Source organism: Piliocolobus tephrosceles, chromosome 1, assembly GCF_002776525.5.
Source record: "Piliocolobus tephrosceles isolate RC106 chromosome 1, ASM277652v3, whole genome shotgun sequence".
In the NCBI taxonomy this organism is placed as follows: domain Eukaryota; kingdom Metazoa; phylum Chordata; class Mammalia; order Primates; family Cercopithecidae; genus Piliocolobus; species Piliocolobus tephrosceles.
This window is the reverse complement of record NC_045434.1, coordinates 91,902,911-91,917,370: the sequence shown is the minus strand read 5'-3', so window position 1 is coordinate 91,917,370 and position 14,460 is coordinate 91,902,911. Positions and strand designations below refer to the sequence as shown.

The window sequence follows — 14,460 nt, the reverse complement described above, 5'->3', positions numbered from 1 at the left end:
ACCTGAGGTCAGGAGTTCAAGACCAGTCTGGCCAACATGGTGAAACCCCATCTCTCATCTCTACTAAAAAAACAAAAAATTAGCCAGGTATGGTGGCGGGAACCTGTAATCCCAGCTACTAGGGAGGCTGAGGCAGGAGAATCGTGTAAACCCAAGAGGCAGAGGTTGCAGTGAGCTGAGATCATGACATTGCACTACACTCCAGCCTGGTGACAGAGTGAGACTCCGTCTCAATAAATAAATAAAGAAAGAAAGAAATAGTTATTTTTTGCAATTATTTTTTTCTAAGCTCATCAGCTATTGTTAGTGTCAGTGTATTTTATGTGTGGCTCAAGACAATTCTTCTTCCAACGTGGCCCAGGGAGGTCAAAATATTGGAAACCCCTGCTCTAGTGGAAAACGCTCAGAACTGGTGACAGGTTCTAGTCTGTCACCAATTAACATGTGGCCTTCTGTCTGACTATTATTTTATCTATATGATGAAGAAACTGAAATAGTTGATTAGCTCCCAGTCTGGCACCTTGAAACCTTCCAGAGTCCTCAAAGTTGGTAAGAGTGGGTATGAGCTACTTTTAACATACCACAAAACTTACTGTAAATCATCTATTCATCTGGGCTAGGCCTCCACAAGCCAACAAAAATGCCAAGCCACAATAATGTTCACTATCTCACATAGACTGCCTTTTTTTTTTAAACGTGGGAAACAAACCATACCTTCATAAACGTAGATTTCTCTTTTTTTGAAACGGGGTCTTGCTTTGTTGCCCAGGCTGAAGTGCAGTGGCATCATCCTAGCTCAATGCAGCCTCAATCTCCCAGGAAAGCAATCCCTCCACCTCAGCCTCCAGACTAACTGGGACCACAGGTGCATGCTACCAAACCTGGCTAATTTTTCAATTTTTTGTAGAGACAGGGTCTCACTATGGTATCCAGGCTGGCCTCGAACTCCTAGGCTCAAATGATCCTCCCACCTTGGCCTCCTAAAGTGCTGGGATTACATGTGTGAGCCACCACTCCTGGTCTAGATTTCTTGATTAGTCAAAAATCTTATAAATTTTGGAGTCTCTGGAGAGACTGGTAAAAAACGAGACCACTGTCCAATTTCCTACATCTATTTCCAAAGCTGCCTCCACTGTTGAGGCTTTGAAACAAAATAGGAGATTGGTGCCCAATGACCACCAGGGGGCGACTGGAGCCCCCTATGTGATAGACAACCACGCCCACCAGGCTGCGTTTCTGCACACCCTTTAAAGCCAGAGCGGAAACCAGCTCACCAGAGGCTGGCCCCAGCCTTTGCAAGCTGGCATGTAGCGGACAGGCAGCAGACAGTCAGGGCACAGGAAGGGGAGGAGAGCCCAACAAGGAGTTCAGATTTCTAGCTAAACAAGAGAAGGATTCAGGAATTGCCAAAAACCAAAACAGAAACTTTTCCTTTGGGATCCTTCGTTCTTAGAAGTTGGGGGGAAAAGACCCTGCCAACCTCTTCCAAATGGAAATTTTTCTTTTAATTCCCTCTCCATCCCCATGAAGGCCTCCTTGTCCCTGGCAAAAGCAAACAGAAGGTCACATGCTTTACAAAGTCATCATCAGAACTGGAATCAGAGAAGGGATGATTTGTTTTAGCTTTAAGTTGTTGATTCATGCACGTTCCTAAAGTTTTTTTAAATAACATCTTCCAACTAAAAGGAGCCTAAAATAAACACTGCCTTTGTGTAGCTGACCTGCTAGTGGCTTTAAAGCCAAATTTGAAGACTACTGCCCAAAGAAGAGAGAGGAAAGGAAAAGGAGCCACCCAGGGAGAAGCCGAGGGCAGGGGCAGGGACCAGATGTGGGGCACCTTACCCAGAGCACCAGGGTATTCATTAGGCGATCAATGCTCGTTCTTTTGAACTTTGTTCTGCCGCTGTTTTGCATCAGCTTAGTGTCAGGACCTGGAAAAAAATGGGAAGGACTGGGAAAGCCAAATAACACATCTGCCTCTGGGCTTCTGCCCTGATCCCCAGACTGCAGGACACCAGGGGGGAATAGAGACACTGGCTGGATAAAAGGCCTGTATACAGAGCTGGAGGTTTTTTACCTTAGGTATTCTCCCACCTCATCCCATACTCGTGAGGGAGGGCTGGCTGGGTCCCTTTTACCCTTCTTTCTTTGGATGCTAGGAGGCTCACCTGCAAAGATGACCAGCCCGAAGCACCACTCGGTGTTTCGCAGCACACAGCCCCGCAGCAGCATGTTCTGGTTGCTCAGAGGGAACTTGTTTTCCTTCCAGTAGAGGGTTCCACTGAATTTGTCCAGTTTGTTGTTGGGAGGTTCACAGATCACTTCACCTGAACAGGAGACAAAAATTTCACTGCTCAAGGTCCAGTCTATAGCCTGACCACAAGACAATAAAACAAAGAGAAAATGCACTGAGGGAAGAGGATGCGAGAACAAGGGCCCATCCACATGCTGCTGGTGGGAGTGTGAGCTGATGCAGCTCTTCAGGAAAATAATGAAGCAGGCCAGGCACGGTAGCTCATGCCTGTAATCTCAGCACTCTGGGAGGCCAAGATGGGCAGATCATTTGAGATCAGGAGTTCGAGACCAGCCTGGCCAGCATGGCGAAAACTGTCTCTACTAAAAATACAAAAATTAGCCAGGCATGGTGGCGGGCACCTGTAATTCTAGCTAATCAGGAGGCTGAGGTACGAGGATCGCTTGAACCTGGGAGGCAGAGGTTGCAGTGAGCCAAGATTGCACCACTGCACTCCAGTCTGGGCAACAGAGTGTTTCAAAAAAAAAAAAGCAGCAGCATGACCTAATATTTGTTTGTACAAACATGTATGAAAAGTTTGGATGAACACATACTGACTGTCAATGTGGCTACCTAAGCAGGGTAGAAGAAGAAGGAAGAGCTATTTTCTTTTTTTTTTTTTTTGCTTTTTTTTGAGACAGAGTCTTGCTGTGTTGCCCAGGCTGGAGTGCAGTGGCGTGATCTCGGCTCACTGCAACCTCCACTTCCTTAGTTCAAGCAACTCTCATGCCTCAGCCTCTCGAGTGGCTGGGACAACAGATGCGCACCATGACACCTGGCTAATTTTTACATGTTTTTTTTTTTCTTTTTGAGACGGAGTTTCGTTCTTGTCACCCAGGCTGGAGTGCAGTGGCACGATGTTGGCTCACTGCAACCTCCGCCTCCCAGGTTCAAGCAATTCATCCGCCTCAGCCTCCCAAATAGTTCGGATTACAGGCATGCACCACCACGCCCAGCTAATAATTTTGGTATTTTTAATAGAGACAGGGTTTCACCATGTTGACCAGACTGGTCTCGAACTCCTGGTCTCAAGAAATCTGCCCGCCTTGGCCTCCCAAAGTGTTGGGATTACAGGTGTGAGCCATGGTACTGACCTCCATTCACTTTTTCTTATACACTTTGTATGGTTTGTCTTACAAGGAACATATATTATTATTCCGAGCTAATAAGCAAAAAGAATCTGCTGAATTTCTCTCAACATGCATAGCAAGTGGGGAGCTATCAGCCACAAAGTTCCCTTGAAATAATTATCAACTCAAAATCAAGAGGGAGCCAAATGACATTACCAACACTCCCCTCCCCAAAACAGTCCAGGAAGTTGCATAACAACAACAAAAAGTCCAAATGAAAAGGTGTAATTTAATGCCCCCAAGCAAAACCCAACGCCCCTCCTCTACCTTCAGGCTGCTCCTCCGAAATTACTCACCATCAAACTTGGCAAGCTTACTGATGTCTCCCAATTCTGAGGTGACTGGAATCGCCTGACGTACTTTCATGTTGGTCTCACTGGAAGGACAGTATCCCTGAGTCCCCGATCCCTCCTCATCCTCTAAATATTTTTTTTCATAGATGGGGTCTTGCTCTGCTACCCAGGCTGGAGTGCAGTGGCACAATCATACCTCACTAAAGCCTCGAACTCCTGGGCTCAAACGATCCTCCCACCTCAGCCTCCCAAGTGGCTGGGATTACAGGCGTTAAAACCACCATACCCAGCTAATTTTAAAAATTATTTATTTATTTATTTTTTATTTATTTTGTGTGTGTGTGTGTGTGTGTGTGTGTAGAGACGAAGTCTCACCATCTTACCCAGGCTGATCTCAAACTTCTGGCCTCAAGCAATCCTCCCACATTGGCCTCCCAAAGTGCTAGGATTTATAGGAGTGAGTCACCATGCCCACCTTTCCCCATCCTCTAAATTCTACCTGGTGACACCTAAGCATGGTGTATAACTGCTTAGCCCAGCAAATACTGGCCGAATAACACTTTGCACATCCCATCCAAAGCTTTTCTTACCCTAATTTTTCCAAATTCAGACAAAGCCCAGGCCTAAGAACCTCATTCAAAGACAATCTTTTTACCTCCAAAGAGACAGAAGGAGAGTGCTGACACTGAGCATGCCACTTACCCATCAAGTTCTGCTGTCTCTATGTAACACAGCCCATGGGGCTCACTGCTGGAAAGGAGGAGGAGATCCGCCTAGAGAGAAAAACTAATGAGAAGTCCAAATATGCAAACCTCCACCCCCAGTGGGCTGTGATGGTGGCTCCTTCATCCAAGCATTCTTGGTTTGCTTAGTTCCAGATGCATAAATGGCTAGTCCCAGGCATATCAGCATGACACAGAAGCCTCTGATGTGAGAAAGTTTCCTGCCATGGGTGTTTACGAGGCAACAGTAAATCAGGAAAGATTCATCCCTTTTTGACAAAGAAGAGGAAGAATCCTACCAGCCTAGAGGGGTACCCTGTCCCTTACCGCCACAAACTGGTTATTTTCTAGCTTGATAATATCGCCAACACAGACATTCATCCACTGCTCCTGCTGGAGGCTGAGGCAACAAGAAGACAGTGAAGAGGTGGTCAGGAGCTAAAGAGGTTCCTAGGGGACCCCCTTCCTCCCCAGAGCTCTTGTCTCCAACAGGCACTCACATTCCATTGATCAGCACCTGAGACTGGCGGTTATTCACCTGGTTATCACTCTTGTGGCGGAACTGAAAAGAAGAAAACTGTGAAAGGTAAGACACTTTCCCTCGCCTCGAAGGAATTCGTTAATCAGTAGAACTCAGAGGATGCTGGGTAATGCCTCAGATATACCCCATCACAAACCAATTCACTCCCTGACTTCCCCTCCCCATCCTCAGCAAAAAGACATCAGGGATCTAGCTGGACTGGGTAAGGGATGTCAAGGTCACCAAGAAATTGTGCTGGATGAAGGTGGCCGTGAGTTGGGGGTGGGGGTTGGAGTAGGGGTGGGTGACCGGGACAAAACAGAGGAATGAAACCAACTCACATAGTCATCAGTGGCATCTTTAACAGCTGTGATGGTGAGGACAAGAACCAAAGGCACAATGGTGGTGAACCAGGACAGGGAAGAGATCTGTGGGATCAACTGAAAAAAAAAAAAAAGAGAAGTATGCGTCTGAGGCCCCATCTGATGCCTTCACTCCCTTTCCTCTTCCTTGGCTTTATTCAGTTTGGGGAGCTGCAAAAAATCTACTATGGGTCACCTACCTGCAGAATAAGGAGGAACAGGAAGTAAGTGTTGGCAACTTCCTGGAACTGCTCAAAGAGGTTGACAGGCAGGAAGGTGAGAATATTGTACTTGGAGGTCTTGATGCAGTTACTCTATGGCAGTAGGAGAGAAGATAATGAGCAGCCTCCAGCCCCAACCCAGAACCAGACTGAGGCTGCCTCCCCCATCTTTATACTTCCCCAGACCTCTACCCCAAAAGCCAGCAAACACAGGTGTGGGAGGGGGAAAGGGGAGGAGAGAAGGGAGTCTCAAGGAGGTCAATGTATTCTGCTTCACTGACAGGTGAAGGCATGAAAAATTCCGCACGGTAGCAGATTGAGAGTGGCTGAGGAGCTTGCCTTCCCCTCCCCCAAGCACTCTTCCCAGGTAGCCCTCAGTCCCAAGGGTAGGTTGTCCTTGCCCCTTTCCCCTCTCCAAACAGAGAGAGGGAACGGGTGGTCTAGAGTCACTTACCGCATACTGGAATTTCTCATTGTATTCTCGGTCATTAGCCCGTGCCCTCCTTTCTTCTTCTGCAACAAAATGATGCTGCAGTCAGGAGGAGCAAATTGAGGTCTGGACCAACACTTTGTGGGGGTTCCCTGTTTTTTTCCACAGAATATCATTTTAAGGAGTTAGCTCCACAACTGAGGGGGTCATCAAATTCTTCCCTCCAGTCCACCTCTCACCAGCAGCCTGACCACACGGCTCTCCAGGTTACATTCACAGGATAGGATATGTTCTCTTTTCCTCACCACCAACCTTCACAGTCTTCCACTGGGAGCACCCAGTTTGTCTTCCCCACCCCCACTCCAGAGGAATCTTAGCCACTGACAGTCCTGGGATTCCCCAGCCCCTTTTGCTGCTATTATTAATGCATATATCGTCATAATCAAGGAGTAGCGCTGAAAACGTCAAGTTTCCTTCCCCCTGGGGACCACTGCAGATCTAGTAGCAGTACTGCTGTCTCCCTAATTTGGAGGGTTGGGTAGGCGGCAAGAAGGAGGCTCACTGTGCCCTGGAGCTGCTCTGCGGCAGCATCCCAGCCCCACGTGCAGTCCCCCCTACAGGAGCCTCTGCTTGTCACATGTCACCAGCAGCTGCTTCTGACTGGCCCACAATGACATCATCTTATTTCAAAGCTCATCTTCAAGTAGAAAAGTGGGGGGGGGGGGCGTTTCAGGCATATGGGTCATGCAGACTGAGATAGAGATGGAGGAGGGAGGAATGAAATGTAATGGAAACAGCTGCGCTCTAACTGGACTTTCCTTGTACCATCTGCACGCATTTCCCTTTAAAGGGCTCATTTGTCACTCAGTTAGTGACACCCATCTAGGTAAACCTATCCCAAACCTTTGCAGGTCTGGGACTGCAGGCACCAAATTCATGTCCCAGAGTAAGGAGCTGTTCTATAATAGATTCCCCAGCCCATCTCCCTGGAGGTCACCATGACCTCATGCTGCAAAAAGGGTTAACTTGGTGGCAGCAAACCTAATTCCTTAAACCTGTCCAGGAGCCAAAGACAGCATCCCAGAACCCTTTCTACACACCCCAGGACCCCTGCAGAGCACACTGCAGTAACAACCCCAGGCCACAGTGCCCCCTGCCTACCAAGCCACTTCACTCCCATAAACTTCCCTACAGGGGCTCCCTTGGGCTGAGTCTCCTGCGCAATCACCAAAGACCATGCAAAGGAAGAAGGTAGGGACTGGATCCTTAGGAGTCAGGATCTCTGGGTCTGGAAAGAGGATCGGGGAGGTAGGGGAAGGCCGGGGACAAGTGAATGTAGGGATTGGAGGGGGGAAATAATGGGTGCGGGAGAGCTGCCAGGTGCTGCCTCCAGTTACCTGTCCCCCAGGAGGGCTTCTTTCGGCTCCAAGAGGGAGGCGCCTGGGCCCGGGCCCACTTCTCGGGCATCTCCTTGGGGACCGTCATGATCCCGGTTTGAGTGGGGGCGGACAGACCGTCTATACGTCCTTGGTCTTAGCGGCATCGACCAGGCGGCCCCCCGGGGAGGTGCAGGAGCCACGGCCGCTCAGAGGGGAGCCCCGGCTGTCGGGCGCGCGCCCCACCCGCAGCCCAGGCCATCCTCCCGGCCGCCGGCGCTCGGGGACACCGCTAGCTCAGCTGCGCCGCCGCCGCCGCCCCCCATTTCCCCCGGCAGATGCCAGCGTGCGCTGAGTGGCCCCGGACACGCCGAGCACGCCCAGGGCTCCGCCCCCGCCCGCTCCCCGACTGCAGGAGCCGCAGCCTGCCAACGCGCCGCGTAGGCGAAAGCTCGCGCGCGAGCCCCGCCTCCCCTCCCACCCCCGGGCCCGGCCAATGCGGGGGCCCGGCCAATGCGGGTGAGCGGACTGCCGGCGTTGTCGGGGGCAACCGCTTTCACGCACACACACCCCCGCCCGTGGAAAAACCAGGAAGACTGGTAGATGGAAAAATGAGGGGAGCAGGCAGGGGGTGAGAGGACCAAGCAGAGATGAGAACACAGCTCCCTGGGCCACAGAGCAGGAGCTGCAGGTGCCCCACGATAAGACTGCAGGTGTTTCGGGGCATAGGGCTGGTGCTCAGCGCCGTCCTGGCACATAACCTAGCTTTGGGATCAAGCGGAAGAATTCGGTTTCCTAGGTTCCCCCTAAGCTTGGTAGGGACTGCTGTAAGCTACCCTCCCTCAGACCCATACCAGGTGTCCCTTTTCCTTTTGCTCCCTGAGCCATAACAACACCCACTCTTGATGGCTCCCGGGATCTCCCCTCCTTGCCTGTCTTACCTGGGGGGCGCTTTTTTGCACACAGTGCCATCTCACCCAGCAAGGTCCCAGCAATCCCATGGGAGACCCTGCAAGAAGTGACAGACGAATGAGGTCAGGAAGCTGAGGGTAACCCTTCCCTCCCCTCATAAGACCTCTTTTGAAGACCCTCTTCTCCAGCTCTGACCCTGCCCCTCCTCCAGCCTCCTCTTCCCAGTCTCTCCTCTTACTGCCATGATGGGTCCCTGGGAAAGAGAGGACTTCCCCACCACCTCCCATCATGCCCCTCCCTTGGGTGACATGGGGGACTGAGACTTTACAGAAGCCCATGCCTGTAGGGAAAGGAGAAGAGGCCAGATATTGAAAAAAGGGGCACAGCGCTCAAGGTATCCATCCCAGGGACAACGGAGGTTCTCATGTGTTCTGGTGGCAATGAGTAGTGCTTGTGCTTACTAGAAAGCAGTTTCCCCAAAGGGTGGGGTGGAGGGAACATAAGCCAGGAAACACCTGGCAGGGCATCAGGAAACAGGGTGGGCAGGCTCCACCCTTCTCGAAAGGCTTATAAGTTCCCTGCCATCCCCACCCCCCATTACTAGGGCTTCCATCATCACCTCCTCCAGGGGAGCTCACATTAGAGGCATGGCCCTCACTTTCTGCACAGTCCCCAAACAGCTTCCCCTCAGCCTGGGTCAGCCACCCTTCTGGGCTGCCAGAGGGGTCTTCCCAACCCTGGTGGGGAGTTTGCCCCTCCCTCCATCCCACCTCAAGCCTAGTCCAATCAGTATGGCACAGGATGCAGGCTCAGGGAGCACCACTGAGACAGGCCTCTGCCTGCTTCCACCTTCCCATGTCCTTTCTTTCTCCCAAAAGGTTCAAGGCCTGGCCTTACAAGGCAGAACCTCATCCTTACTCCCCAGCCTGGCCCAGAGGAAACTGCCAGCCAGTCACCTTCCTCTTTCCTTGTCTGGGTGGAAGGCCTTTCACCTCCTCATCCTCTTTGGTTCCCTCTGCCTCTAGCCTACCAGGCATACCCCACCAGCCTGTCAGCCCCAAGAGATACTAATTGCCTGTCTGGCCAACCTCTGTAATTACAGACTCTGCCCATGGCCCAGTCACCCACACCAGTTCTCCCTGCACTAGCTCAGATCCCACCCTTACACCAAGTCAGGCAATCCTGAAAACCAGAAGTCCTTTTCATCCCTGACCTTCTCCAACTATGGCAGGCCAGGGTGCCTGGCTCAGGAAGAAAAACCTCATCCATATTTTAGAGATGCCAAGCCCTCCTCCAGGGCCCCCAGCCAGGGTCTCCACCCAGTCTGAGTATGAGTCACGGGAGGGTGGGGAGCACAGGGAGAGGTTAAAGGATGCAAGGGTGGACATCACAAGTTCTACGGGCAGCCCCGCCCTTGGGAGGAAGGGATCAAGAAACACTTATCAGCCTAAAGATCTGAGTTTGAGTCCCATGAAAGAGTTAATGTAGGAGCTGCACACGCCATCAGGAGTCAGGAGTCTGGGTATGGACCAGGACAGTTGTTTTACCTCTGAGACCCTGGGGAGACTGGAAGCAGGCTTGGCCCCAGACCTCATCCCCTCTGCGGGGGCCATCATTCCAAGGGGAAGGGAGGAGAAACCTGGGAAGAGGGATCCCCTCTCACTTTTCCTTCTCAGTCTCACACAGCCTAGGTTTTTTCTGAGCAGGTCAGGCCCATCAGCCACGTTGCCCCGTCACCCAGCCCCAGCCCCCTCTCGGCCACATTTGGGATAAAAATAGCCAGCCCTGGCAAGCAGGCAATGCTCCATGGAGGAAAACAGCTCCTCCTATAGGTCCGGTCCCTGCTCCCTTCCAAGCAAGAGCCCCAAAGGTTGGCCGCTTCTTTCAGAGGAGGCTGGCAGGTCAGGGAAACAGGAGGAAATGGAACTCGAGACCCCCAGCTCACTGGCACCAACACGAGCTCGGGCCACCTTCCCTCACCAAGGACAGAACTCAGGGCTCCCGGCACAGCTATCACGTCCCAGAGCTACCTACCGCCCCTCCTGACACCCTCAGTTTACCTCAGGCAGAGACCTCCACCTTACTGAGACAAAGCCTACCAGCCCAAACTCCCTTCTCCAGGCACCAAACCCTCGGGTCCCGGTTACTCCTCTCGCCCAAAAACTCTCTAGGCGAGTCTCCCCTGGCCAAGGCTGCACGAGCTTCTCCTTGGCACTCGCGCCGCTCTCCTGCTCTCCACGCGCCCCTTCGGCACACCATCCTCCCATCCTGCACACACAGCCCCCCGCTCTACCCCGTCCCCGGGCACCCGACAGCCCCTCCTCTCCAGTCGGCCGCCACCTCCGTCCCGTCTGGCCGCAGCTCCCGACTCTCGGCCCCCGATGCTCCCCTGTCTACACCCGCTCCCGGGCCCCTCCAGCCCCGCGGCTGCGGCCGCATCTCCCTCTGCCCTCCCGGCCCCGCGCTCCCGGGCGCCCCAGCCTTGCCTCGCCTCGCCTCACCTCAGCGCTCAGCGCTCGGCGCCCGCCCCGGCGGCCCCGTACTGCCCATGCCGGGGGCTGGGGCGGGGGGCGCTCGGCTCGGCTCCCCGCGGGCTCCCGCCCCCCCAGCTGCGGCCCCGCTCCCCCGGGGCCTCGGCCCGCTACTTTGTGTCAGTTTCGGCCACGGCGGGGCGGAAGTGACGGAGCCGGCGGTGGGGACCGGGGGGCGGGAGGGGGTTTTGGGGAGGGGAGAAGGAGCGGGGAAGAGGGAGCAGCCATCTTTGTGCGGGGCAGGGGGAGGGTCTTAGCCCTCCCAGGCTCGGCGTCGCCTGGCTGGGAACCCCCAACACGTACGACCATCCGCATCTTAAAAGAAAAAACAATTCGGGAGGCTACATCGTTCTGAGGGGTTTTTTTTAATTCGGAAGAAGGGAATAGAGGAACACTGCCTTCTCTGCAAAACGAGCATCCTCTGCAGGGAGCGGCATGAGAGCTGTAGAAGTGGTGAACAACCAGAATTTTCCCCAGCGCTAGGTTGCCTTCAGCCCCAGACTTTCGCACCTCGGAGCCGTCCGCCGTCGGTTCCTTCACCCTACCTCCTCGCCCTGGCTCATTTTCTCAACTCTCTTTGAATGAACGGCACAGCACCGAGATTTCTAGGCACGGTGCCTCAGTTTCCCCGCCTTGCTCTAGGTCTCGGTGCCTCGCCGCCCGCCCTCCCGCCCGCCCCCCCCCCCCCCCCCCCCCCCCCCCCCCCCCCCCCCCCCCCCCCCCCCCCCCCCCCCCCCCCCCCCCCCCCCCCCACCACGCCACCTGGGTGGAGGCGGCTTCCCCACACCTAACTACCCTCTGGGAGAGGCGCCCCCAAGGGGGTGAAAGTGGGAGGCGCCGAGGCGATGAGAGCTGGGAGTAGGCAGTCGGGACAGGCTACGGAGGGCAGTCCCCAGGGTTGTGCCCTACACTGGATGGGGGCCCCCTCCACCCTGCAGATGCCCGCAGCAGTCCCCATCCAGCGGCCAGGTGCGCACCCTCTAGCGGCTACCTCGAGCAACTACTTTACGAGAGGCCCTGAGGGTCAGAAAACCGCTTTGCGGAAGGAGGGAATGAGAAGCCTGAGTCCTGGTACCTTATCCCCCTCCACTTCTCCCTGTCCAGGATCCTTCTTAGTTTAGGAAGAAGGGATGCCAAATGGGTAAACAGAGAAGCCTCCCAGGTTCTGGCACATTAACAAAGAGGAAGAATAACTTGCTCCCAGGCTCCAGGGTCCATGAGTGAAGTGAGGGTTGTCCTAATCATAGCTTACACTCCAGCATCTGAGCTGAGGCAGGAGTTTCCAACTCTGAGGCTTTGTGTTGGGCAGACACCGGATCCTGAGCTGGCTCTGGGTCCTCAGGGTGGTGCAGAGCCACCAATAGCTGGTAAGTGGCTGTGCCAAGGGTGGCCCCCACCAGAGGGGCCACCACAGGCACCCACCACCAGCCATTACCAGCACTGCAAAAGAAGGACAATGGGAAGGTATCAGGAGTGACTCCCTTTGCCTCCCCTTCTCCAAGGACAGGGGATAGTAACAAGAGAGTGCCCTAAAGTTGTTCCCAGGGTGGCAGACACCAGGAAGAGGATTGCCTTGGCACCAAAGCATAGTATTTAGAAGAGGGAACCCCAGGAGAGCTTGGTCCAGCCTCTTGCCTTAGGGAATTATCTGAATATATTAATTTTGCTGATGAAGTCACTAATGTGCACGGAAGTAATATGGCATGCCTAAGAACACAACCTCTAAATCTTACTGTTTCAGTGAAAAGTTGGGAAGGAAGCAAAGGAGAAAGGGGGAGCATGTGACTTGGAGAAAGAACACTGTCCTAAGAGGCCAAGAGAGCTATTTAAAGGCTGAGTGCTGTGAACCCAGGGACAGAGCCCTTAGCAGAGGAAGGTGAGTGGAGGCCAGCACCAGGGGAGGCTGTCTCCTACCTGAAGACTTCAGGACCCCAGCCAGCCACGTAGGTGAAGAGACGTGGGCCCAAGTCCCGGGCAGGGTTGAGTGGAAACCCACAGTTGGCACCCATGGATAACCCGATGGCCAGGATCAGCATCCCCACCACCACAGGCTCCAGACCCGCAGGGACTCCCTTGTTCCGTCTGTCCAGGATGGCTAAGAGCCCCACCATCAGCATACCGGTGCCCAGAACCTTGGAGTCAACAGAGGCAGAGGGTTCCCTGTCAGCTGCCAGGTGCTCCGTCTGCCCTCTCTCATCCAAATATTCCATGTCATCTGGCTTTGTGCAACACAGGCAGTTGGGATCGTAGGGGGCGCCAAGATAGACCCAACCCACACTCCACCCAGAGACTGAACAATAGGCTGGGGTCCCAAGGAACGGGGCGAAAGTTGTGTCCCCAGGTCTCCCCCTCACACCTACCTGATCCAGGAAGCCATTGTTCAGGGACAGATAGGGGGCAGGATAGGTGGCAAAAATGGAGGCTGTTTCCTTGGGGCCAGTCACTGTCAGGTTGCCACCTGTATAGTTCTGTAGGGCATCTGTGGAGGAGGGGAACACCCAGCATTTCCCTCTTTGCTCATTCATCCAAAACCATTCTGAGGCACCTCTGGCCACCCACAGGTGCTCCCAAGGCACAGCTCCCTCTGTTCCCTCTGTCACCATAGTAGAGAACATAGGTGGCTCCCGAAGCACAGAAAGCAGACAGCAACTGCACCAAGATGTAAATGGGGAGCTTGACCCAGGGGAGGCGTCCAACGATGCACATGGCCAGGGAGAAGGCTGGATTGAGATGGGCCCCTTCAAGGATCAAGGAAAGAAAAACAGCATCTATCAAGTGTCACTGCCAGGCATTGTCACCAGACAACACTGCTGCTCCTTCCTACAGCTCTTAAGGCAGATAGTATAATTCCCATCACACAGCTTAGCAAATTGAGGTTCCAGGATGTTAAGCGACTTAGCAAAGTCACACTGTGGGCCGGGCACAGTGGCTCACACCTGTAATCCCAGCACTTTGGGAGGCTGAGGCAGTGGATCACTTGAGGTCAGGAATTCCAGACCAGCCTGGCCACATGGTGAAACCCCATTTCCTCTAAAAACACAAATATTAGCCAGGCGTGGTGGCAGGCACCTGCAAAATCAGCTATTCGGGATGCTGAGGCAGGAGAATCGTGTGAACCCAAAGGGCCAAGGTTGCAGTGAACAGAAACCACATCACTGCTCTCCAGCCTGGGCAACAGAGTGAAACTCCATCACAAAAAAAAAAAAAAGAAGAAGAAGAAGACACTGTGAATCCAAGGTTGGAACCTAGGTCTGTCTGCTTTTTCCACAGCAACACACTATGTCTCAAGGCTCCAGCCAGGCACGCTGATGCAGTGTGTATCTGGGGAACAAACGAGAGGTCCTGAGCAGAGATGAGCCCCCAGAGGAACTCAGGTGGGGGACACAAGAGGATAGCACTTGCCCTTCGTGCCCTGCCATCGATTTCTGTCTAGGTGAGCCAAGCATTAGTGTGAGGAAACAGGATGGAGAGATACAGAAAAGGGACGGGCTGGTGGGGCTAAAGGCTTATCTCAGTCTGGGGCACTAGTCAAGGAGATAATGTCCACAAGGCACAGAAGGATTTGCGTTTCCACTATCACCAGACAGACACACTTGCATGCACGTCCCACCTGCTCTGATGACCAGACCCTACCCTCCTCACCTGAGACGTTACCACCCACGTAGATGGC

At 53.6% G+C, this 14,460-nt stretch overlaps 2 protein-coding genes across 4 annotated transcripts in view; both read right to left on the bottom strand.

The window, feature by feature from the left end:
* ATP8B2 (ATPase phospholipid transporting 8B2) overlaps nucleotides 1-10,956 on the bottom strand; it is a 26,511-nt gene extending 15,555 nt beyond the window's left edge. The window contains exons 1-11 of one of the 3 annotated variants that reach the window (XM_023213852.3): nucleotides 10,761-10,956; nucleotides 8,289-8,356; nucleotides 5,996-6,054; nucleotides 5,521-5,634; nucleotides 5,300-5,398; nucleotides 4,939-5,000; nucleotides 4,766-4,838; nucleotides 4,419-4,489; nucleotides 3,720-3,799; nucleotides 2,169-2,327; nucleotides 1,843-1,931 (exon numbers count right to left, since the gene is read on the bottom strand). In XM_023213852.3, the coding sequence (XP_023069620.1) occupies nucleotides 1,843-1,931; nucleotides 2,169-2,327; nucleotides 3,720-3,799; nucleotides 4,419-4,489; nucleotides 4,766-4,838; nucleotides 4,939-5,000; nucleotides 5,300-5,398; nucleotides 5,521-5,634; nucleotides 5,996-6,054; nucleotides 8,289-8,319 (837 nt within the window). In that variant the 5' untranslated portion in view covers nucleotides 8,320-8,356; nucleotides 10,761-10,956. Of the gene's footprint in view, nucleotides 1-1,842; nucleotides 1,932-2,168; nucleotides 2,328-3,719; nucleotides 3,800-4,418; nucleotides 4,490-4,765; nucleotides 4,839-4,938; nucleotides 5,001-5,299; nucleotides 5,399-5,520; nucleotides 5,635-5,995; nucleotides 6,055-7,368; nucleotides 7,642-8,288; nucleotides 8,357-8,599; nucleotides 8,710-10,760 lie in introns of those variants that run through there. The other 2 variants (XM_023213850.1, XM_023213851.2) reach the window with 2 other exon arrangements.
* Nucleotides 10,957-11,958: 1,002 nt separating this feature from the next.
* AQP10 (aquaporin 10) lies at nucleotides 11,959-14,454 on the bottom strand. Its single transcript, XM_026447352.1, has 5 exons — nucleotides 14,433-14,454; nucleotides 13,391-13,528; nucleotides 13,151-13,269; nucleotides 12,705-12,922; nucleotides 11,959-12,230 (listed from the first exon to the last, which is right to left on the bottom strand). The coding sequence occupies exons 2-5, from the start codon at nucleotides 13,494-13,496 to the stop codon at nucleotides 12,032-12,034; spliced, it is 642 nt and encodes a 213-aa protein (XP_026303137.1). The 5' UTR covers nucleotides 13,497-13,528; nucleotides 14,433-14,454; the 3' UTR covers nucleotides 11,959-12,031.
* Between the last annotated feature and the right edge of the window lie 6 nt (nucleotides 14,455-14,460).